Genomic DNA, 24847 nt, shown 5'->3' on the forward strand with positions numbered 1-24847 from the left:
TTTTATTTAATTTTCACACTTTTATTTGATTATATTATTTTCTTATCTATTATCTTATTTCTACAATATTTACAAACCGTACATACTGGATGACAACCTAACCGCTAAGAGCGGAAAAACACAAAAACACTTTACATAATATGTATGTTATATATATTATACTTATAAACGCACTCACAATTAAAATATAATAATATATTATTTATGCTGAAAAACTCCCTTTGTCCACTTCTGTCTCTTATATAATAGAGCTTAACCTAGTTTTCTTTTTTCAAGCATACCTAATTATTTTTAGACTACTAAAACTTGCTGGCTAAGAACTACTGACCAAAACTTAATGTGACAAAGAATTTCAAAAACGATTCCCATAGAAAGGATTCAACAGGATTACTAATTGTTTAATATTTTATATCGGAACGAAATTTGTTTGCAGTAGAAATACTTCCTTACCTATAGATAGGCAATAACAATATATATTAATCTAACATAATTTTAAAATTTTAGACGATACCTTAATACGCCAACATAATATATACGCGATATTCTGTCAAGCTATTTCGGTATGGCCATCTTTTTATTATTTTCATTAACCATTTTATATCGATCTATGCTACGGTATAAAAACAGTTTCATCTTTATTGGGTTTCTTTTATTGTTAAGATAAATAATTACGATAAATCTTATAGAGTTATATTTTAGAGTTATTTTAACAGGACTTCTAATGGCCCCTATATTTTGGACTTTATTAACAGTTTTCAACTACTAAGACGATTTATTTGCTCCTAGTCGTATAAATGTATTATTTGTTAACTTACACGTGTTTTTCATATTAACACATATGTTATAAATTTACAAACAATAAAATAAATTAATTGCATTTTTACAGTAGGTAACTCAGTTTTGGCCTAGTTATTGGATACTAATATATTTGACGAGTAATGTAATGGTATTTCTAAAACATATTTACTGTGATATCAATGTATGGATTATAATAATGAATTTTTAGAAAAATCAAAATACAAAATGTATAAAACAAATTTTTTGAAGTATACCCATTACAGTCATATTAAAACTATTTATTCAATATTTGATATTTATTCATCAACATTTATAGAAAAGTATTCTGAATTCTAATAATAGGTATATGTAATTGAAAAACATTTGAAACAACCCATACAAAACCACTATAAAAAAAAATAATAAAAGTTTTATTTTTATTTATTTATAAAAATGTAGTACCTATAAACAATATACTAAAATACTTCAAACTGTATAAAATATTTTTCAATAAACAAAAATAGACAGAAAATGAATAAAGCCTTATAAAATATATGTTAGGTGCTATACTACATTCACTACATATTTTATACCCACGCATTAACATAAAAAAACATGCTAAACCTGAAAAATATCCAATATAATTATAATAAAATTTACGAATTTAAAATTAATGCATGCTAAGTAAAAATATATTTCTTTTTTACAATATTAAAATCGAAATAGATATTCACTCTAAATGTGTACAAATTTAACTACATTGACCTTTAGGTCACGATGTAGAGAAGATATTTTCTCTACATCGTTCTTTAGGTATAGAATTCTAAATTGACAATTATTTAAATACTATCACAATATTATATAAAAGCGTGTTTCAATTAAAAAAACTAACACATTGTTTATAAGCATTATTTTAGGTATTTTATGACCTACCTATGTTAGATTAGTTAAGATACTTAAATAAAATTCAGGAATTATAATTATTTTCTATGGGCTATTATATTATATTTCATTCACAACAACTACCTATAGGTTTAAATTAGATTTATTTAATATTATTCATACTATACCATAGTATTATAAGAATATAATTATTATATTTTAAACAATTTTTTTTTTTGTTTATTAATCAGGAGGTGATTAATTAGTACGCAAATAACACAAATAATATGTTTAAAATGTGTCACTTTTAGTGTATGGTCAATAAATTATTAAAAAATATCCAACAGATATTTGAAGAGTTTATTGGATTTTGATTAGGTATTCGAATATTTCAACAATTATTATTAATAAAACACAATAAGCTTATTTAATTTAAAATAAAAGTAGATAAACGCATTACAATTAATGAACAAATTAGAGTGTAAACTTCAAACCATCAACTACTGTGATTTTTATCTAACAATTTAAATTATTGTTATATTATTATTATTGTTATTATTATTAAATGAACTAGGGTTTAGGGGGAAAACGGTAGTATAGTCCTTTCGTATTGATTTTGATTTTATGATTTCATTTGATAGCACTTTAAGAGTAATATTCAGTGTTGAAATCAATTCAGTGAAAAAACCTTTCAGTCCGCTTTTATTGAAGGAAAAAGTTATGTATAGTGGTGAAATTTTACTTCATGCGGTTGTAGGTAAAACAGGTTAATCCGTTAATGTCCAACTCAGAATAATCATTTTATTTAAAATTTTTTTCTTATTAATTAACCCGCGGCAACTTAGGCCATTGGGTGGTTTTTAATTGTGGCCTGTGGGGGAGAATACTGTAGGTTTAAACACGTGGTTAGTTTGGCAGATTTTTTTGTGAGCAACCGTAGGTATCTGCCATACCCGGGTGGGGGATGGCGGCACTTCTCTCCGGACACCGTGACTTGCCCGAAGAAAAATGCCACCTGCAGCCGAGGTTTTGAACCGACGCCTTAGTCCGCTCGGACACTCCGTCCCCCTGTTTAAAAATTATATGGTTAAAAGCGTAGAACTCTATAAACTTTGTTTTTGCTTTCCTGAAAAATTTACAGAAATGAACTACCTACCTATTACTGCAGTTTTTACCCTGTACCTACCCTTCAAATGATAATATTCATGAGATTATTAAAATACGTTAATAATATTGTATTTAATTAGTTTGACATTTCATAATCTTCGATATCAATGGGGGTGGAAATTTAATTATATTAATACTAAATAGTTATAATAAAAAAAAACATTTCTACGTAAAATGTATATTTTATGTGTTGACATTTTATGTGGTGCACAAAGTACATAATCTTACGGGTCAATTTTGAAACTAATTGTTACTATAAAACAACGAATATTGTCAAAATAAAGTGCTTTTGGTGTTAAGAAAGGAGTTAATGTAATTTTATTAAGACTAATAAAACGTTGAACGATCTTATTTTTAATTAATTTATAGATTTACTTTTTTAATATTGAGTAGGTAGGAACGTACTATGTAGGTACATTTAGTGTTGTAAGATTGTTGAGTACTAGTATTTAAACACTTCGAGTATTCATTGTAATTACTGATTTTTTTTTAAAATTACTTTTGAGTATATTTATTTAAGTAGGGAATTCAAATAGAGTATATCATGATATTCATAATATCGAATATAGGTAGTTGAATACTTTTCTATTTATTTAGTAAACCAAGTATTTCCATACTGAGATCACTTGGATTTAAAAAAAAAATAGATAACAATTTAGTAGGTATGTGTTTATCTAACTTTGGTTACAATTTCATACTTTGTAACAATGGATTTTTTGTAATACGTTGAATCAATTGTTGTCTATTGCACTTGATTATATTATTCATTTTATTACAGAATTAACAACTCGTTCATTTTCTACAACTATTACCAGTCAAATCGTTAAAGTAGTTTAAGATTACAATCCTTCTTATTTTAAAAAATTATATATATTATTACGAATCACACTCTATATAGGTACTACTATAAAAAAAAAATCGTGTGTAAGCACACGCGTAAAAATAATACTTTTTTCGTAGTTTTTAGTGATATCTAGATTTTCTGAAAACGCAGGCTCGCAGCAAGGACTTGCATAAACTGATAGGATTATAGGATCAAGTTCACGTGATACAAAAATAATTTATTTGTTTGATTCTTTTTATTTATTCTAATTATTATATTTACTCTCATTTCATTTTAGATTTATTATTTTAGACATTGTTTTTTTTTTTAATTTCATATTAAAATCAAATTATCATTGCAACTATTTTATGTTGTACCAGCTGTAAGTATATTAAAAATATTATAATAAAATATATTATTATACCCTGCAATCGATGTTTATGATTAGTATTATAATAATATATATGATTGTTAAATAATTATTATTAATTTAACTAACTTACAGTATATATTAAAACGATTTATACTTATAATAAACCTATATATGATAATAATAAAAATCGGATTTATATGATTTATATTTTATTTATTTTTCGTTAGCATAATGTTATTATTACACATTATTGGGGCGTTGAACAAGTTGTACAAATTTCAGTTAAAATTCTAAATATTGCAGTATTATCTTAGTATAGATAGTTTAAAAACTTTTTGGTGGCGTCTATAGGTACTTTTTAATTTTATCTTGTTTAATTTCAGTGGTATACGAAATAAAAAAAAACTTTTATTATTACGAACTTATAAATAAATATATTGCCAATACCATCATAGCAACATTATGTGTGAAGAATATTTCATGAGTAAATTTCCAACCCTATATACATCACGTAAATAATTAGACACATCTAGAAATCCTCGTCCCGTAAGATGGAAAAAATATACCACAACAAAAATAGTTTTTTCTGATTTCTTAAAATATTCCCATTTCTCATGCATACCTACTATTTGTTTAAAATAGTTTGAAAATTATATTAGTTACAACAACAAATTATATTGAAATTAAAATACAATAAAAAACTATACGAAGAAAGGAAAGTAAAGTTTGCGTGGAACGGTGAGGTTTATAATAGGTCTATACAAATATGTTTATATTAATTTTATACCTAGTACACATAATATATCTGTGAAATGTTATATATTTATATGTTGTAGTAACCGGTGAGTGCATATAATATTATAATGCAAATAGTCAAGTACAAATTTATTCAAGCAATTTTTCCACTTTATCATGATGGTTAGACATTTCTATAATCATATTCCAAGTCTAAAAAGGTCTTTCTAACTGTTATTCGATATTTTCTTTCGAAAATCGCAAAATCGTATGCAATATAATATAATATGCACCTCTGTTGTATAATATGCTAAAACCTATATAATATGTGCTTCTGTCGCAACATAATATGCTATGAGAAAAAATACAGTTTAAAATATAAATCAAACGAGAACAATATTATTAATCGTTTGATAATTTTCAGTGGCCGTCGTGGTGGCGTTTTTCATTTGCTGGGCCCCGTTCCACGCGCAAAGGCTTATTGCCATATTCGGGTCCAGTCATGCATCGTCAGGTAACTTGGACGCGGAGGACATACCGTTTCTCCATCAGCTGTACGGCATTTCCACGTACATCTCCGGCGTGCTCTACTATGTGTCCACCACCATCAATCCAATACTGTACCATATTATGTCACTGAAGTTCCGTGGAGCTTTCAAGGTATGTAGGTATAGTTATCAATGTTACCTGAACACTGGTCCTCGGCGTGGGATCCACGTATATTATGATATAATTATAGACTGACGCTATAATAAGAGTATAATATTGGCTATACCTATATAAAGTAGATATACCTATATACCTATATATTTATTTATTTATTTTATTTTCAAACATTACGGGCAGAGCCCAATTACATTACAAGTGTAGACTAAGTATAGAATTACATTTAAATATTTAAATATTAATAATTACATTTCAATAGAACAGTAAATAACAATTATAACAATAAGATTAGTTTAGGTAGGGAATGATGGTTGTTCATTTGCTATGCGCATCATACGATAGATAGGATTATTACGGCCGTAGTTTGTAGAACAATTTGGGATGGAGAAGGTTGTATAAGAACGGAGGGAACGCTGTGGTACTTTAAAATTTATACTGGAGAGAAGAGTGGGGGCGTCTATTGATCCGTCCAAGAGCTTTCGTAAAAATGATAGATTAGCAGTTGCTCTTCTATCAGCCAGTTAAGTTAGATGTAGTTCAGTGAGCACCGGGAAGTAGTCATGAGGGACATGATCTATCTTAAGTACATAGGCAGCGAATGATAAGAAGCGTCTTTGCACACGCTATAGTTGGAGGGAGCTAGTTGGAGGTTGTATGTGGGTCCCATACCACGGAGCCATATTCTACAATAGATCTAACTAAGGAACAATAGAGCACTTTATCGATGATTCTAGCTTGAATTCGGAAGCTACTCGCTTCACAAATCCTAGCACTTTTAGTGCCCTACAACACGAAGATTCGATGTGTGAGTGAAAATCCAGAGTAGGGTTGTAAAGTATACCTAGGTCTTTCACGCTCATGACTGATACAAGGGAAGAATCATAAATCTTGTACTGGAAGGGGATAACAGATCGACTTCTAGTGAACGACATAGTTAGACACTTCTTCACATTAAGACTAAGTTCTAGTGAACATAAGTAGGAAGCCACATTGTCTAAATTAGATTGAAGTAAGTGACAATCATCTATAGATCTAATTTTCAGGAACAGCTTGAGGTCGTCTGCAAAAACAAGGAATTTGCAGTTTGGTATGATTTGTTTTAGGCCATTTAAGAATAGGGCAAATAGTAGTGGTGATAAGTGGCCACCTTGTGGAACACCGGACGGTATGAAAGAAACCGATGATTTATACCCATTGGTCTTAATCCATTGTAATCTGTCGGATAAGTAAGACCTGAACCAAGACAAGAGAGGATCGCCAGAGACTGTCTTGTAAAGAACTTGGACAAGTGCTGAGTGGTCTACACGGTCAAAGGCCTTTGACAAGTCCGTATATATTGTATCTACCTGGAGGTTTTTTTCAAAGGCCTCAAAGATATACTTGTTAAAGATCATAGAGTTCGTTATTGTGGAGCGGCCGGGTCTGAAGCCATGTTGTTCATCAATCAGTACAGAGTTCACAGATGGTTGAATACTCAAGTGAGTCAGTGGACAAGTGAGTCGAACAGCTTAGCTAAATGTGATAATATAGAGATTGGTCTATAGTTCTTAACGTCGGATTTGTCACCTGATTTATGTATTGGAGAAATACAACTCATTTTCCATATAGAAGGGTAAACTCCTTCATCAAGTGAGCGTCGGAAAAGTAGCAGTAGAGGAAATCTAATGGAATTTTGAATATTGTACAAGTAAATGCCAGAAAGCCCGTCAGGACCAACTGATTTTAAGTTCTTTAGCTTATCCAGACCTGCTTCAATATCTACGATGTTAATGCTGAAGTTGCTTGGTAAATCATGTTGGAGAAATGGCATATCAAATGTATTACTAGTATTGGATGTGTAAACAGAATTGAAGTGTGAAGCAAAAAGATTGGAAATCTTTTCGGGGCCGGTGCAAGAGGAGCCATTTAAGTGGACTAAATTTGGTATACCATTTTGTGATTTGCTCTTCCTAACAAAGTCCCAGAAGGAACGAGGATTATGTTTAAGAGCTGATTCGGTACGAAAAAGGTGTGCTTTATAGCATTTCTTAGATTCAGACTTGAAGCGAGTATGAATATAAGAGAAAGATATATAATCGCTCTGGTTGCATGTTGATTTGTATTTAGCATGCGCAGGTTTTTTATCAAATGCCAGCGCTTTCAGGTCTTTAGTGAACCAGGCAGAAAATTTTGAGGGAGTAAAAGAGACTTTAGGCACAAATTGTAGTATACAGGATTGAAGTGCATCATAAAAAGCGTTTGTGGCAGAATTTACATCGAGAGACAAAAACGTGTCATACCAATTGAAATATAGTAAAAATTTGTTTATATCAGGATATGATGCTTGATGAAAATTAAAAAAATTGTGAGAATTTATAGGTATGGGTACAGGTGGCTCAGCCGAAATATTAATACACAGGGCAGGGTGATAAGGGTCGCATGGAACAAGAGTGTCTAAAACAGTTTCCACTGAAGCCATCTCATTATTGCAGAATACAAGATCAAGGAGCTTCCCATTAGTGTTTAGAACTTTATTTAGTTGATAGTAGTTTAGGAATGCAAAAGTTTCTGGAAGGCAATTGATTCTGATATCAGAGGTGGAAGAATAAGTTATATATATATATTATATTACGCATAAATAATTACTTTAGTAGGAAACATAATAGAATAATGAGGTTATTATTAAACATAAATACATAAATACAACTATGTATTATCTGCCATTATTACCTAATAAACTAGTAATTCACTATAGTTGCTATACTATAATGATTAATTAAACAATTAATTATTAGTTCCACTGACTAAAATAATAATATCAATACACCTAATATCAGTAGTATATATTGTATAGGTAATATAAACGCATTGCTAATATTTACAATATTTTAATAACTTATGAAGAAAATTACATTATAACAAAAATAAATAAAATTCGTAAAAAAAAATAAAATGAATGTATGTTTAATTAGTTTTTAGACGTAAAGCACAATGCAGATAACCCATCTCAGTGGCCTTAGTATACACGTTATGCTCCATTATATTACGTAAATTATGTGTACCTAATATGTATGTAGTATATTAGTATGTTGTCTGGATATTTAAGATAATTAAGTGTCAATGTGAAGAGAGGCTGCAGCAATGGGCATCCTACTTCACTCCCTACCCACAATTCAAAACCTGGGGAAAAAATAATACCAATGTGCTATTCTACTGCCATTTATATACTCTTTATTAGGTATAGTTAACTACCTTTCTACGGCACAGCATACAATAGGAGTGGAAATTTAGTATTTTGACATTATTAAATAATATTTTACAATTCAGTATTTTGCGAGCTTATAAAACACAATCATCATATTTAACTATTTAAATTTCGATTGATTGATTATTGTTTTATATTCCGCATTATAATATTCAGGAAACACGCAATAATTGATCCCAAAAATGCAATCATCTAAAAAAAAACCATTGACAAATTTGGGACTCTGTTAATGTTTTTTTTTTGTTTAAATCATCTGAGTAATGTATCTCAAGACAATACCGCTATTATATATACCTATCTTTCACGGGTCGTAATTTTTAACTAGTCCCGTATTAAACAGATGAAAACTCCTATTTATTACATTGTTTTCGAACCATTGTTATTTGTTGTCTTGTGTTTTGTACGATTTCAAACGTGTAGACTGTAGGTACATTCAATAAGTTATAAGTTTATAACCAATAGAACGGATACCAGTCGAACGCATTTTCTCTCTCTAAATACCACCTAATATAAAACCATTAACTATGTCATCTGCATTTGTTTATATAAGATAAAAAATCTAAAACCAATAAATCAGAATCAATTAAAGGTTTAAACTTTATACCAATATATTATGGTACCATGATTAATTATTCTTATAGTATACTATAAGCATACGGAATATTTAATGAATATATTAATAAATAACGCTATTTTGTTTCAGATTCTATCGAGCGTAGAATGTAGGTATTTGATGTTTAGATATTCGTTTTTACTTTTAACATCAAACATGTACCTTCTTTTACTAAAATAAATTAAAACAGTTTACGATCGGTTTTTACACAATAAACAAATATATTAGGTACGGTGCACAAAATTGTAGGACGTGGTGACGTGAGAGAAGGGAGCCCCCAACGATAATTCAAAGGTTCGAACTCTGTTGTGGGGGGGGGGGGGGTAAATTCAAATAATTTTTGCCATTGAGATATGTATAGTATACAATTTAACATGTATTTTATCTTAGAGAGATATTTGTGAACCAAATTATGAATTCTTACATAGTTTTTTTTTTTAAATATTATGATTTATAAGTTTATAACATACTATTATAATGTACCTATATTATAATATGTTTAGAATTCAATCGTTATAACATTAAACAATGAGTCTTTGAACGTGAAAACATTTATAAAAAAGGTGGATAAGTGGATGTCGCTCTGATGTACAGTAGGTTACAAGTGGGTCACTGTAATGGATGGTGTTAAATTTGAATTCAATGATATAATATCATTGTATAAGAAAAACGATTCTGAGCGAAAACGGTCAGTCAGCCTATGATTTTACCAAGTATATTTGATGATATTATTGTGAATAAAGTAATTTATATATAACCTATTTACGTGGAGCCTTGTTTTAAATTTTCAATCCTTAGCCATAAAAGTTAAACATTTTATACATTTTTAACTACAAAATAATTAATAAATTATAAATTTGATAAATGTTGTCAAAATTTGAACTTTAAATGCTTATAAAAAAAATTGTGCCTAAATATTTTTAATATTTTTCAACTGCTATTAAAACGATATATCAGGAGCCTTATATTAAATTTTCATGCTTTTTTACCCAACAAATAAAATTTCATTGATATTTATAGAAAAAAAAACTAAAAAAATTTAAAACTGACAATGTCCGTAAACAGCTCAAAAAGAGTCAAAATATTTTAAAAATTTTATGGTGTATAGAAAATGCTAATATAAACATTCAGTCAAAATTTCATGTCCCTACGGTCATTTGTTTTAGAGTTACACCAAAAACCAAAATCGATTTTCTCGAAAACAGATTTTGCGTAAAAATTCCCGTTTTTCCTTAATTTTTCTTTTGTTTTTCACGTCGCTTTTGACTACTGGGAAATTTTTACTTTTGACTCCCCAAAGTACCAACTAGATTCACTTTCCTATCAGAAAAGTTACTGTTGAAGAAAATCCAAGCACTTTTAAAAAAAGACCACACATCATTGTAAAATCAATACATTCATCGCTTCGCTCAGAATCTAAAAAAAAATATTAAAGTAGTATATTTTGTACGTATTAAAAAAAAAAAGCTATGATTATTATTCTTATGTTTCTTCCGGTTTTTCTTTTATTAAATGTATAGTTTATTATTTCTTACACAGTTACACTTTAAAATTATAATACAATTGTACACTAATTATTTTAAACTTTGTCAACAACTTTTTTTTAAAGGTCTAACATTTTAAGCATTTATAAGTTATAACTAGGGTTCGGATTTGAAGGCAAATGCCTTTCTTTTATTAATCATAATAGAAAAATAATTTTTATACAAAAATGTGTTTCATTTAATTTATTAGACGATGGAACCTTTTTTTTTTTGCCTTTTTTTGCCTTTTTACTTATAAATGCCTTTTTGCCTTTTTTTTACCTTTTGTACTTATAAATGCCTATTTTGTGTTTAATTTTTCAGTTGATTTATAATTTTATACACAGCTTGCGTATATCACTACAAATGGGTTTTATTATTCTCAATATTTATCGATATCGTCTTATCGAGTATTTGGTATTTACTGAAGACAGCCTATCAAAGTACATGGTAGTCAATTTTTTTTTTAATACCAACTAGTTTATTTTGCATGCAGTTTTAATTTTTAATTTGTATTTTTCTCAAAATGTGTGCAATTGAAAGTGTTTAAAAAATGTTCACTTTTTTTATTTTGTAGTATATTTATGAATTGCCTTTTTATATAAATTAAATGCCTTTATTTGCCTTTTTTTACATTTTAAATGCTTTTTTTATTGATTATATTGCCTTTAAATCCGAACCCTAGTTATAACTTACTAGTTATAAGTAACTCATAACTCCATTCAGAATCGCTTCGTCCAGTTATTTATCATACATGGATATATTTTAACTTTTTATCATTAGAAAACGCAAATAATGATGAATAATTGGTTAATGTAAATTTTACTTAAACAGCTATAGTATAATCTAATAATGTATTTTCACTTTGGAACGATTAAATATATAAACTTTTTTGGTAATAAAAACAAATCCTGAATAGGGAATCAATTTTAAAAACAAATGGTGAGTACAGTGTTGTTGTTTTAATTTGAATTAATCGATAACTCGTAATATTTTAATGCGAGAATTCATGAATTCTCAATACAGAATTTAAAACCTTGAATAGGCAGTTAAAATGTTTTCATCTTATTCCATATTATCCATATGCAATAATCAATTGATAAGTACCTACTTATACGACCGTATAGGTTACGATTTTAAATAGAAAGCCTATGCTACTATTAACCAACATATTATAGAGACAAAATATGTTCATTGATATCGATACTTATTTTAAATATTAGGTTTCAGCTAATTAATAAAGAATTGATACAAATTAATTAAATTTAAATTTAAATTTTTAGCGTGAAATATTTACGGATTCAAGTTTAAATAATCACTCTATAATCATTAATGGAGTGAAAAAAACAGTGTTTTTTAATCCATTAAACGTTTTTATAATTTTTATTTTATAAGAACATATAATGCACAATCATTTATTGTAACAACTGCGCTGTTTAGGAACTGCGAATATGTATATTATACGTTGCATTGCGGATACATCCAAAATATATATATTTTAATAAGAATATACATTTTAAAGTAACTATAATAAGTAATAAGTTACAAAAATATAAAATGTACGAAATTGCGTTTAGTGCCTATGTTAAATTGGTTTTCTACATGTTTATCATCCGGTCGTAGTCCTATCCCAGGGACATTAGGCGCCGACTGTAGTACGTATTTCGTAATACTACGAGTAAGTCCTACTCACAAAATATGTAGGTAGTAGGTACCTATTTGTGATAACATTAATATCGTCTATTTGATAACTTTTATTATTAACTATACATCATTACATCGTCCACGTGCCCGCTTTGTTCCTTTTCGTCGTCCGCGTAAAATCACCATTAAAATATAAAAATCCTACTCAACAATTGAAGCTCAAGTTTAAAAGAACCTACAGAAAAATATTATGGAGAAAATAAAAAAATATATAATATTTATATAGTTAGATTCTTAAATTCCTCACTCTCAATTCTATTGTCTGCAGTTGCACAAAAAAAAAACTTTAAACATGTAATTTTCAAGGATCCGACTAATATTTATATTTCTTTTTTCATATACTTTACATGCATAACCATGTTTTTTGGCTTAAGTCATAAAATTTGTGTAACGCTGGCTATAACTGAATAAATAAATCTGGAAAATTGAGACGACCAATAAAGTTAAATGTCTCGTCGGCAACCTGACCGTGAATACTGTATATATTTAAAATAACTGTAACTCATGTTAAATAATATAGTATTCTTTAAATTGCTTAGGTTAAATTGCACTAACCTACTCATATTTAACCACAGAAAAATAGTTACGTGGTGAAAACAGTAAAAGTAATACATGAATAATGTTTATTGGTAAATATTTTTATGCTATAATATTATACGAATAATAATACAAACAAAATTAAAAATTATAATTTTATATATTTTTTTTACCAACCTAATGTAATAAGAAATTATGAAAAAAATTAACTTGATTTTGAAACGAAATGTAAACTTTAAAATATTTCAAATGTAACAGCTGTTTACCATAACTTAAGCAATAAAATCTCTCGCCGGAGTTTAAAATACTATATTTCTAAATTATAATATACTTACGTTTTTAAAGAGATAATACTAAAAAACTCAACTTTTAACATTTTTGTTATAAGTGTTATTGCAATGTTCTTTATACTGTAAGGATCATTTTCATCATTAGTCGTATAATTTAAATTGCCACGTTAAGATCAAAATATTATAATTGCTAAACTATTTTAATTGCTACAATAACATAATGAATAAATTATCCTTCAGTACCTATGACGTATAACACATCACTATAATAATAAATTAATAATATTACTGTAATATTATAATAATATACATATACGCTCAACATGCTCATTACAAGGCAGTAATATAGTTATAGATTACCTATTGGTCCGTGTTTGTTTTAATCGTAAATCATTAAACATATTATTAATATGAGAAACACCCACGTTATGTTTCACAATTTATATTTTATACTACAGCCAACGCCGTGAACGTCGTGGTTATAAATAGATTTTTAACTAAGAATTGCGTAAATAAGTACATTTTTATAAATTTTTTTTTTCAAATGTTTTACCTACTTTAGAATCAAATCAATAGCATTATAAATATTATTTTAAACGTTTATGAAATAAGTCTTAAAATGACAAGTCTACCTATTATATAATATATCTTCTTGTGATTGCTCGAGTGAACCAAATGGTTTGTGCACAGTACCTAACAATTATACATACAACGGTTTACCTTCAAATTATTAATCATTTCTGACGAGCAATGTTTTCCAACACAACACAATACATTTATTTTGAAGCATAAACAAATTGATATAACACCTTAAAATCCAGGGACCTTAAGACCCGTCTCCGGGGAACTAACTATTATTTAGTATATATTATACTGCAGGTGTACTTGATATTAATATAAACAAACAATTAATCAAATTTATACCTACTTAGGTTACGTTAGTGTGGTTTATAAGTTTCTACACGCGACGAGACGGCTATATATATTGCAATTGCAGGTTTTATGATATTCTATAGCAGTGATGGTAATATGCTATATATACTATAAACAGCAGTGAAGTACGCTGCGTGTACAAATATGAAGAAGATATTCTGAAAACAGTAGATAGGTAGGTACTCTAATACTAAACACGCGCCGTCTTCTTCTGTTTGATACTAACTTATCACGTATACGCAATAAATTATTGTACACTGCAACACTTGCAATCATGCAATACGAACTTACGTTTATACTTATACTTTAAATTCTGAGCGGAGCGATAAATGTATTGGTTTTTCGGTTTTACGACCAAGTGTTTTCTTATTATTATTATTATTTATTGTGTGTGTGTGTGTGTGTGTGTTGTTGACGTTTCGATGTCAAAAAATTATATTAATAAAACCGTGTTGTATGTTTAAATCGTTTTTTGTACGCAATGATTTATTATTTAAATATAGAATTCAAACTTAATTCATATCCATTACCTACTCAATGACAACGAGCAATAGAAACTTACTATGCACCTATGTGACCTCCCCATTTAATAGCCATTAACAAAATCGAATCCAGTGTGAATGCACCTAATAAATAATCAAAATATATTATAAACGCATAAAACATTCAAAACTTTATGACTTAATGCTGTTTTCGTCTTTATACTTTCAAACAGTGTCTGACAAACTCAACAGAACGCATATTTTTGTTTAATAATAAAGTATAATTGTGAATTGTTTATATAGCACACGGCACAATACTTTTTGTTTAATGAATACTTTATATTTATAAAAATGTATAGACACCGTTGAAGACAAATCAAATTTAAATTAATGATTTGAGTTGTACCTACCTATAATAGGTATAACGTTTTCACTAGTTTTTTTTGTAAATTAATTTTAAATAAACTGACATTTTATTTGTATTGCCCATTAAGAGTTGATACCACGTTTTCTCAAAAAAAAAAAAACAAACAATGAATTATCTAGTGCGTGTATATTTTTTAACTCGTAGTGACTAGTAAATATATATTTTACATAAATATTATTACAGCCTATATATACCGGCATGCGCTTAATATGTGAAAAATATACATTTATATATTACAAGTATATCTATAACACAGGCGAAGCCAGGGTTTTGCTGTGGGATAACTTTACTGATAATTTGTTGAATAGAGCAGGTTTAACTCGGATCATAAGTTTGGCATATAGTTAGGTACCGAGTGATGTTTAATGTTTATGTAACATTTTAAACTTTTGAATCAACCTTCATACAAATTACAATTATAGTACATTGTTATACGTTTTACATAATACGTTCACAACACACTGAAAGCGTTTTTAAATTTCCGTGAAATTTCGGGGAGGGCCGCAACTCTTTTAACTACCACCCCCGCCCCTGCAGGTTATGCTAATGCTAAATACACTCAAATTATGGTTTTATGAAGGTATAATAAATTAATGAAAAACGCAATTTAATTATTATTTTTCCCTGTATATGGGTACTGTGGTATAAGTATACTGTTGATCGTTATAATATTATTATTCAACAGTTGTAGGACCTATATATTTGTAAAGTTATATATAAAATGTAACTCTTATTTCTGTGTTATTGAAAATTTACAATGATTGAACATACCATTGCTTTTTATTATGATTGTCATAATCATTAAGACCTGAATAATAACGTTTTTAATAATATATTTTAATGATTTACGAAATAAAAAATATATACCTACATTCTACAATTATATTATACTTGTTCTAATTCGTCTGTCAAACTACCGAGATACCGATCGCCGTTCTACAATAATGTAACATTAAAATTCCAAAATATGATTAATAAACGTGTCCCTATACCTATTATACGTAACTTATTCTAGCTAGGTAGTAACAACTGAATGAAAGAGTTACTTTTAACATAAACAGTACTTACATGTACTGTACATGTCTACATGTTGTTTTGTTAGATTTTTATCAAATATTTTTTTTATTTTTATTAAAATTGATTTCGAATAGGTATAATAATTAATAATTTTATTAATGACAGTATAAGTTGTCAAAACTCGGAAGTGAGATTAAGTTGGTTGTTATCAACCTTATGGCCATAATAGTGTCTTACATTTGTACCTACCTATATATTATTAATTGTATTGGTAGAGTGTTTGGTGTTTATGGGTAGCTTGTGAATAAGTTTGGTCGGAAATAGTATAATTTAATTTAAAGGTGGTGTCAGATGTTTGGTTGTACACTTGTACGCTTGTACTTACATAAAATTGGTATCGGAATTTAAATTGTTTTTAGCTATAATTTTATTTAACGTGATTGGTTTTAACATTTTCGTAAGTTTTTGAAAACCTTGCTCCGTAATTGTTAATTTAGCAGACAAATTAAATCTTTTATGTTTTTTAGGTGAAACAGTATCAGTGCAACTAATATCAAAAATATAATCTATATCGAAATCATTTGAGAAGCTTCTAGTAATTGATTTTCGAACAGAATTTTGGATGATAATTTTAATTGGCTAGACACATTTGTCAGTTATTATTGAAGTAGGAGGATAGAAATTATTATCTAAACTTTGGCAAAACAGGTACCAACCTAGAAAAAAAAACAGTTGGTTTGTAAATTTAAATATTGAATAAGTACGTTAAGGAACGATTTTGATTTGATTGAGGAGGTTTGAACTCAAAGGAAAACACGCTAGATACCCTATAAAGGTGCATTAATATTTCGATTGTTTTAACGTTTGGCATGAAAAAATTTAATTATTTTTAGAATTCATTTTTAAAGAATAATGTAGAACGAGTGATATAATATAGGCGCACACATACCTAGGTATTATCAACTGTGGGACAACTACAGAATAGATTAAATTTAAATTTAATCTATTCTGTGTTTCAACTACTGCTAATAGTTTGAACATTTAATTTAATATTATTACGTTTGTGGCGAAACACTGTAGTAATACTGACTCTGTGCATTGACATTTTACAGCAGTTTTTACTCGATAGAATTTTTGGTTGGGGACACTAAACTATTATACTGTCGTGTTCTTACAAAATAAATATACATGTAACTGTGTGTTTATACGATTGACGACGAGGTTTATTGTACATAAGAGATGTCGGTCAACTGATGATCGTATTAAATTTACATAAATATATTATACAGATAATCAACGTTATTCTTTTCTCTCCTGTGCGAGGACATTTCCGGACCACAGCAGCTTTACCCGCCGCTTAGCATAATATATAAATATATATTATAATATATTCTTGTTTAAATCCATCAATCTTTGCTACCTATAACAGTGTAAACTCCAAAAGACTATAATTTTATCATGTTGTACCTTCGACTAAAATAATACAACGTCGACCAAGCAATTACCTTAAATGTAATGATTTTTAAAATCCACACAACTCAATATTACTCCTTTATTAATTGTAAAATGAATAAAATAATAGAAAAATGACCAATGGAAGAACTAAAACTGACTAATAACTTCTAAACTGGCGGTTTTTACTTATAGATGAGCTAAATATGTCCATGATCCTCTCTAATTATTGTCGATATCAACACATATTATGGGAATTGCACTTAAAATTAACAAACTGCAGTCATCAAATAAATTAAAATTGGTTTCAAAGTTATAAAATCAATATATAATCGCACAGATAAAAAAAAATATTTTAAATAAACTGTGGGACTATTGATAGGTTTTTTTTAATGTTTTTAATCGCTGAGTGGTTATTCTAACTGATTTCTTTTTACACACGATATATTATTATTATTATAAGCTAGTTGATCCCGTGCACTTCGTTACCCATTAAAAATGCCAACTCTATATAAATAAATATGTTTTATTTTATTATATAACAGCAACCATGGCAACCATTTATAAACAAAAATTTTCATCGGAAATCTCAAAATCCCTGTTTGAGCACCTCCCGGGGTTGGTCCTCTCCCTTTTTAAACTAACCTATCTTCTGCTCAGAGGTCTAATCTATCTCTGTACCAAATTTCATCAACATCAGTCCAGCTGATTAGAAATGCATAAAAGATAAACACATAGACAGATAGACAAACATTCTTTTATATTTATGATCCCGTGCACTTCGTTGCCCTTAAAAATTTGTGATTGTTTAAATCTTTTTGGATGTAACATGTAACATAACAGAACATTGTGAGATGATACATTAAATAATACATTTGTCGTAAAACGTAACTTTTAATGCCATAGACATATATATATATATATGTGAAAAGAATTGCAAGTCAAATACAATTTACATTTTTATTATTGTTGTAAAACATAATAACATGTATCGAATGAAAATAAATTATATTATAGAAAAATTTTTATTAATCATATATTGAAAATAAAATAAAATAAAATTATATTCAATCATATATCAATTAAATTTATTGGGTTAGAGCTTCTCTGTAAACGATATTTGATGTTGTTTTATTTTGTGGCAGCAAAATAAATTGATTATCAGCAGATCCAACTCGTGATAGGCCCACATACAGTTGGCCATGAGTAAAACATTCCTTTCGTAGGTCGATCCCTACTAATTCGAAGGTTTGACCTTTTGACTTGTTAATAGTCAACGCGAAAGATATTTTCACCGGAAATTGAACCCGTTTAAACGGGATTGGCAGATCAGTTGGGATCATCGGTATCCTCGGAATATGAGCTAGCTGACCAGCTGCCGGGCCGGTAATAATGGTCGCTACAATTAAATTGTCCTTTAATTCCTTAGTAAGCAGTCTTGTTCCATTACACATACTCGGAGGGCTTAAATTTCTCAAAAGCATGATTGGAATTCTGATTTTTAACGTCAATTCGTGTGGTGGCAGTCCAGAAGGATTCAGTGAATTTAAAAATTCCTGTGGATAATGCACTGCGTCGATAATGTTCGTGACGGTGTCGATCGATCTGTAGATTTTTATTCTACTAGAAACTTTTTGTAAAATCATATTGTTTATTTCGTTGACAGTATCATTCCTAGGTGACACTATTGCCCTCGAACACAACCAATGATAGTCCTTTTCGTGCAAATTCTTCATGTCAGGGTAAACTGCATCTATTAAATTATCTAAATTATGGACTATCTGGCCTAGTGACTCATCCAGAAGGATGTCACAATTTTCTCTTAAATTTGGAGTGGGAAAAATACCTTCCCCAATTTTTAGAAATTGTTGTGGAAAATCACTATCTGTGATTCCATGAAGATGTGCTCTCATATTTGTTAGTAATTTTAAATTTTCAATCGAAGTCCATAAAGGGGACGATTTCAAGCATGCCTTGATGATATCTGCTCGCGTACTTCTGTTAATGACGGGAAGTGTCTGTCGGAAATCTCCAGCAAATACAAAAGTAATCCCGCCCATGAGAGCAGAGGAGTTTCTAAGATCTTTTAAGGTTCTGTCCACGGCCTCTATATGTGCTCTATGGCTCATGGTGCATTCATCCCACATAATCAATGAGGCGTCTTGTAGTAATTTACCAAGAGGTCCATTTTTGTGGATAGAACATGTAGATTGTTGCTCAAGATTTACAGATAACGGAAGTTTAAAAGTAGAATGAGCAGTTTTCCATCATTTAGGAGGGTTGCAGTAATTCCTGACGAAACAACTGCTATTGCTATCTTCCCTGATTGTCTTATCTTCGCAATTATCAAATTTGCAAGGAACGTCTTTCCAGTGCCACCTGGGGCATCCAAAAAGAAAATTTTTCCTTTGTTATTATTCACGCTATCAACTATAGTCTCAAAAGCATGTTTTTGATCTGGGACTAATTTTGTCAGGTTTTCATTGACAACAGAGGTCAAATCATTTGTATTATAGTGATTTGCCATTGTATATGTTGCATTGTTTTATGTACGAACTGAGGAAGGTAATCCAAAATGACTTAGGCTTTTATCATTTAATTGCAATAGTTTATTTTCGATTTGTATCAAACCTTCGTTATAAATGTCCTCACTATATGGTAAGGCCAAGTCTTGATTTTGTTGTCTGATTCTGTGTCTGATATCTTCACAAAGATCGTCTTTGAAATTGTCCCATAATTTTAATGGTTCCGATGGCTGACAAAATAAAAGTATGACAACAAACAGCTCTCTCATTTTAATTGGACATTGCGAAAGCGATGCTTCTCTCAAAGTATTTTCCCAATGGTCATCGATTTCTAACAAACCTCTGGCATGGCAAGCTGCTTGATAGGTCTCTTTGATAACTCCGTTAACGGTTTTTAAGTACTCGGATGAGGTTGGACCGCGTACGTGATGTAGCAACATCCTAAGATAAAAACACTCTGACTGAGATGGATGTACACCGTAGACTCTACCTAAAGCGGCATCTTTTTTGTGCCTGGATGGCCAAGAACGTCCTCACCACGCTTCCTTCTTGAGAATTTATTATTGGCCCATGTGTAGTATTGCGGGACTTCGTAGTATAGAAGTGTCTTTGCGAATTCATCTTCTTTACTTAGCTCAAAGAAAGCCAGCAAAGTAGTTTTACGTGGGTTTTGGGCCACTTGTTCAGCCGTTTCTGTGGTAAAATACACCCTTTTTAAAAAAACTAAACAGTAATGTAATGTATTGTTTATACACACGCCGATTATTATTTATTATTATAATAGCTTTAAAACCCATGGCAACTATTTTTAAACACAAATTTCTATCGTAAATCTCAAAATTCCAGTTTGAGCACCTCCTCTGGGTGATCAATTCCCTTTTTAAATTAGCCTATATTCATCAATGATAATGTCAGCTTCTAATGGTAAAAAAAATTTTTAAATCTGTCCAGTAGTTTCGGAGCCTTTTCAATTCAAACAATCAAATCTTTCCTCTTTATAATATTAGTATAGATATTATAGATTATATGATGTACGGTAGCATGGCACAATTAAAATAGGTATATTCAACTTGTAAGAGCTTAATCAAACAAATCCGTGGGTAAATATGTTTCCCTCCCCAGGTTACCCTCTATACATTACGTAGATATATATAGAATATAGATATAATATCAACCAAAAGGTAGGGCGACCAAAGTATGTATTTATAAACGCATCATATTATATTTTTCGCGTCCCGAAGACGCTACCCATACACGCGTTGTGTCCGTGTTACTAACGCAAAATATTTATCAAATTTGCTTAAAATACACTAGTGTGACTTGACCTATAATATTATCAATAATTTATAGAGTTTAAACGTAACAAGTAATAAACTAATAACATTATCTGCGCTCGAGCGTCGGATTTTTTTCGATATTTTAGTTTTTAAACAATATAGGTATGAGTATATTATGTAGAAATTTCACAAAATAAAAGCACTCATATTATATCTCGGTTAAAAATTAAAATATTAAAAAAAACCAATGATTAACAACACAATATCGGTACAGCTGAACTCGTATTATTTGATAGTTTAGGACACCCATGTATTATGCGTTTGTAAGACGGAGACTACACTCGTGCAACTCGGGTAACGTCTTCTCAAGTGCTCGAATTGGGAAAAACTAAGTAGAGGAGCTCAATCCGATGACTATAGGTATAATATTATAATATTGACAAAAATTATTTAAATCCACATTTTAATAACAATTATTTCGGGCATTATAATTGATAACGTCCGCCGTCCAAGTAAAAAAAAAAGTTGGGGTGGTGCGCAGAAAAAAAAATTTAAGTAGTAGAGGAGCTCCGTCCCCCTGCACACCCCTTCACCACAATTCGAGCACGGGTCCTTTCGAGTGCAGCATCTCACGCAGCACTAAATTATGTTGTATCGTTTATATGCGTACGCGCGTATGCGCAGAGTTGTTATATCAATCGGTTCCGTTCAATTGTACTTGCGATGTTAACAGAGAAACAGTGTTTTTTGTTGTGTACCGACAGGAAACGGTGTTACGGTGTTGTGGCGGCGACAGCGGCTGCAGTAGTGATGACGGATGGCCCGGAAGCGGTCAACGGCGTCCGTCACGGTGGGCGCGGAGGAGGCTGCGCAGCGACTCGTCCGAACCGGCGACCGACGACCGCCGACCAAAGTATAGGCGCGTGTCCGGGCGGACGACATCGTCCGTCGAGCTACCCGCCGACGACGACGACGGAGACGGCGACGAAGTCGTTTACAATGGCGGTAGTCATCACGTCCCCGGCGCCGGACTCGCCGACTGCTGGCGGCGAGCGCTGACGGGCTCGGCGGAGGGCGGAAATGCCAAACGACACAACGGCAGCAGCTGCTACAGCGCCGGAAGTGTCAGCGGAGGTAATGGCGGCGGCGGCGGTGACGACGACGATGAAACCTCTACTACGTCCGCGTCGCTCGGTGGGGCCGGCGCCCGGGGACAGCGTCTGGTGAAAGTGCCGCCGGCGATAGCGCTCAGCAACTGGACTGTTATCAGCAACAGCAGCCTCAAGGACGTGGACAGCGACGACCTGCGCGACGAGCTCGTCGGTTACGCGGCAGACGCGTCGGTGGCGATCGCCGGCGGCCAAAACAGCGTCGCCGGCGAGTATTATTGAGGGGCGATGTAGGGTTCGTTCGCTCATAGGTGCAACTAGGTGAGGGCATGGTGTTGGGGGGCATAAGTTGGCCCCCTCCCCAAATGTGATAGGTATAACGGATAGAAAGTCGCGAAAAATGTTCTCTCCGATGAGTCATACAATTGGCTGAGAACCGTGAGTACGCTGCAAGACTGTTTCTCAAATTTAGCTAATGGTTAGATTTGTTGTACTATGTAATCAGTGTCGTGTACTCGTGTGTCAATATTATACCAGCTTCATTTTTTTTCAAAATATGAGAAACAAACTTTTTACTGTAAATTACCTATTAAGCTGATTTTGTGCTTATAAACCAAAATAATTTGTAAACTCTAAGTACCTATATATTCAAAAATTCCAACATTCAGAATTTAAATATTTTAATAAGCACATTATTAAACGTATAACTAGGGTTGTGCATGTGCTTGGTGAATCATATTGAATAAATATTGATGTACATTTGTATTTATTATAAGCCATTTGCAAATATACCAAACCAAAATATGAGGGCTACGTGTCTACAGATCCCCCAAAAAATTTGATCCTAGTTGCGCTTTTGGGTTCGCTCCCAAGCCAAATATTATGTAAGCCGATAATGTAAACTATTTAATCATAAGTTGCGTTTCATGTGTGTGTGTGTGTGTGTGTGTGTGTGTGTAGTAAGTGGCGTTGACAAATATAGTACCTATACCCAAGACAAAATAGATAAAGCAGGTATCAACCTTATAACTGCAGTTATAATACATTTTTACCAGTATGCACATTGGCGCAAATAGGCGGTCAAGTCCCCCCAGTTCAAAATCTAGTAATTAGTACTAATTTTTATATTCTGTTGTACTAAGCAATATGGCCTATGGGGAGGGGGCTTGAGTCCCCCCAAAAAATTTAGTCAATTTGCGCTTATGAGTATGCATATCTCCTTCACCACCGGTCAATGTCGTAGTTCTCCACTTCTGATTGGTTGATTTTTATTGTACTTTCCACATGTATGTATTTGATTGACAGGCGACAGCCAATAAGAAGTGGATAACTACGATATAGGTAAAGTAAAGAGCGGAGGTACGTATCAAAAAACTGTGATGGTACCTATCTATTTTGTCATGACTTTAATACCTATCCGAGTGTGTGCCTGTATTTGGTATTCTGGTAAGGTTTTTTTCCCAATATCTGTTATTGTTTTACCCATTATTGTGATTATACAAATATAATAAATTATTACCATACAACTTTTATGTCATTGAAGTGTTGTAGCGTCGTCAAATTAATTTATTATTATTATATACAATGAAATAATATTATAAGGAAAATTGTTTTTTTTTATTTTCAAGTATTTTCATACAATACATTGATTATATCTACTACATATAATGTAAAGCCGGGTAGACAGCTACGTTACCATCTGCCATGTCGTGTAGTGTGTGTCATATTATATGCAGAACATTTTAAAGAAAATACCGACTGTTAAAAATCAGAACAACGTCGATCATTTCTTGTCTGATTTAAGTATAGGTACACAAAAAACGTGGATTCAACGTATTATTGTATTAAGTACCACACTACCACCGTCCAATACTTAGGATGAAAAAAAAAATACGGTCGAAATTTACTAAAATAAATCATCAAGAGGACGTCACAGTTTCACACCCGTATCGGTCGTCTTTCTCTTCATACACGCTCAACATGGGATGTCATATCCACTCCTTCGTCTTACTTTTATCTTATAAAATATAATATGATAAATTAATGAAAGTATATTTAGCATTTGACGTGGTCTGAAAAGTGAGAGAATAGTCGACAATATTCTTATCCCCTACCAATTTCAAAAAATCTTGAGCATGCCACTGATACGTACCTATAGAATCGTAAATTTAAAAATGAAAGTCTGTAAAAGTTTAACAACACGCATTATACGCATCGCGGGTCATTGTCTATTAGAGCGGTTATCCAGCTAACCGTGCCTGTTAGTAATCTGATAGGATATAAGAAACGGA

General features: G+C 30.9%; 1 protein-coding gene across 2 annotated transcripts in view; it reads left to right on the plus strand.

Moving 5' to 3' along the window:
• LOC132946887 (pyrokinin-1 receptor-like) overlaps positions 1–24082 on the plus strand; it is a 76486-nt gene extending 52404 nt beyond the window's left edge. The window contains exons 6-7 of one of the 2 annotated variants that reach the window (XM_061016996.1): positions 5182–5417; positions 22212–24082. In XM_061016996.1, the coding sequence (XP_060872979.1) occupies positions 5182–5417; positions 22212–22838 (863 nt within the window). In that variant the 3' untranslated portion in view covers positions 22839–24082. Of the gene's footprint in view, positions 1–5181; positions 5418–22188 lie in introns of both variants that reach the window. The other variant, XM_061016997.1, reaches the window with a different exon arrangement.
• The last annotated feature ends 765 nt before the right edge of the window (positions 24083–24847 follow it).

This window comes from Metopolophium dirhodum, chromosome 6 (assembly GCF_019925205.1).
Source record: "Metopolophium dirhodum isolate CAU chromosome 6, ASM1992520v1, whole genome shotgun sequence".
Lineage (NCBI taxonomy): Eukaryota > Metazoa > Arthropoda > Insecta > Hemiptera > Aphididae > Metopolophium > Metopolophium dirhodum.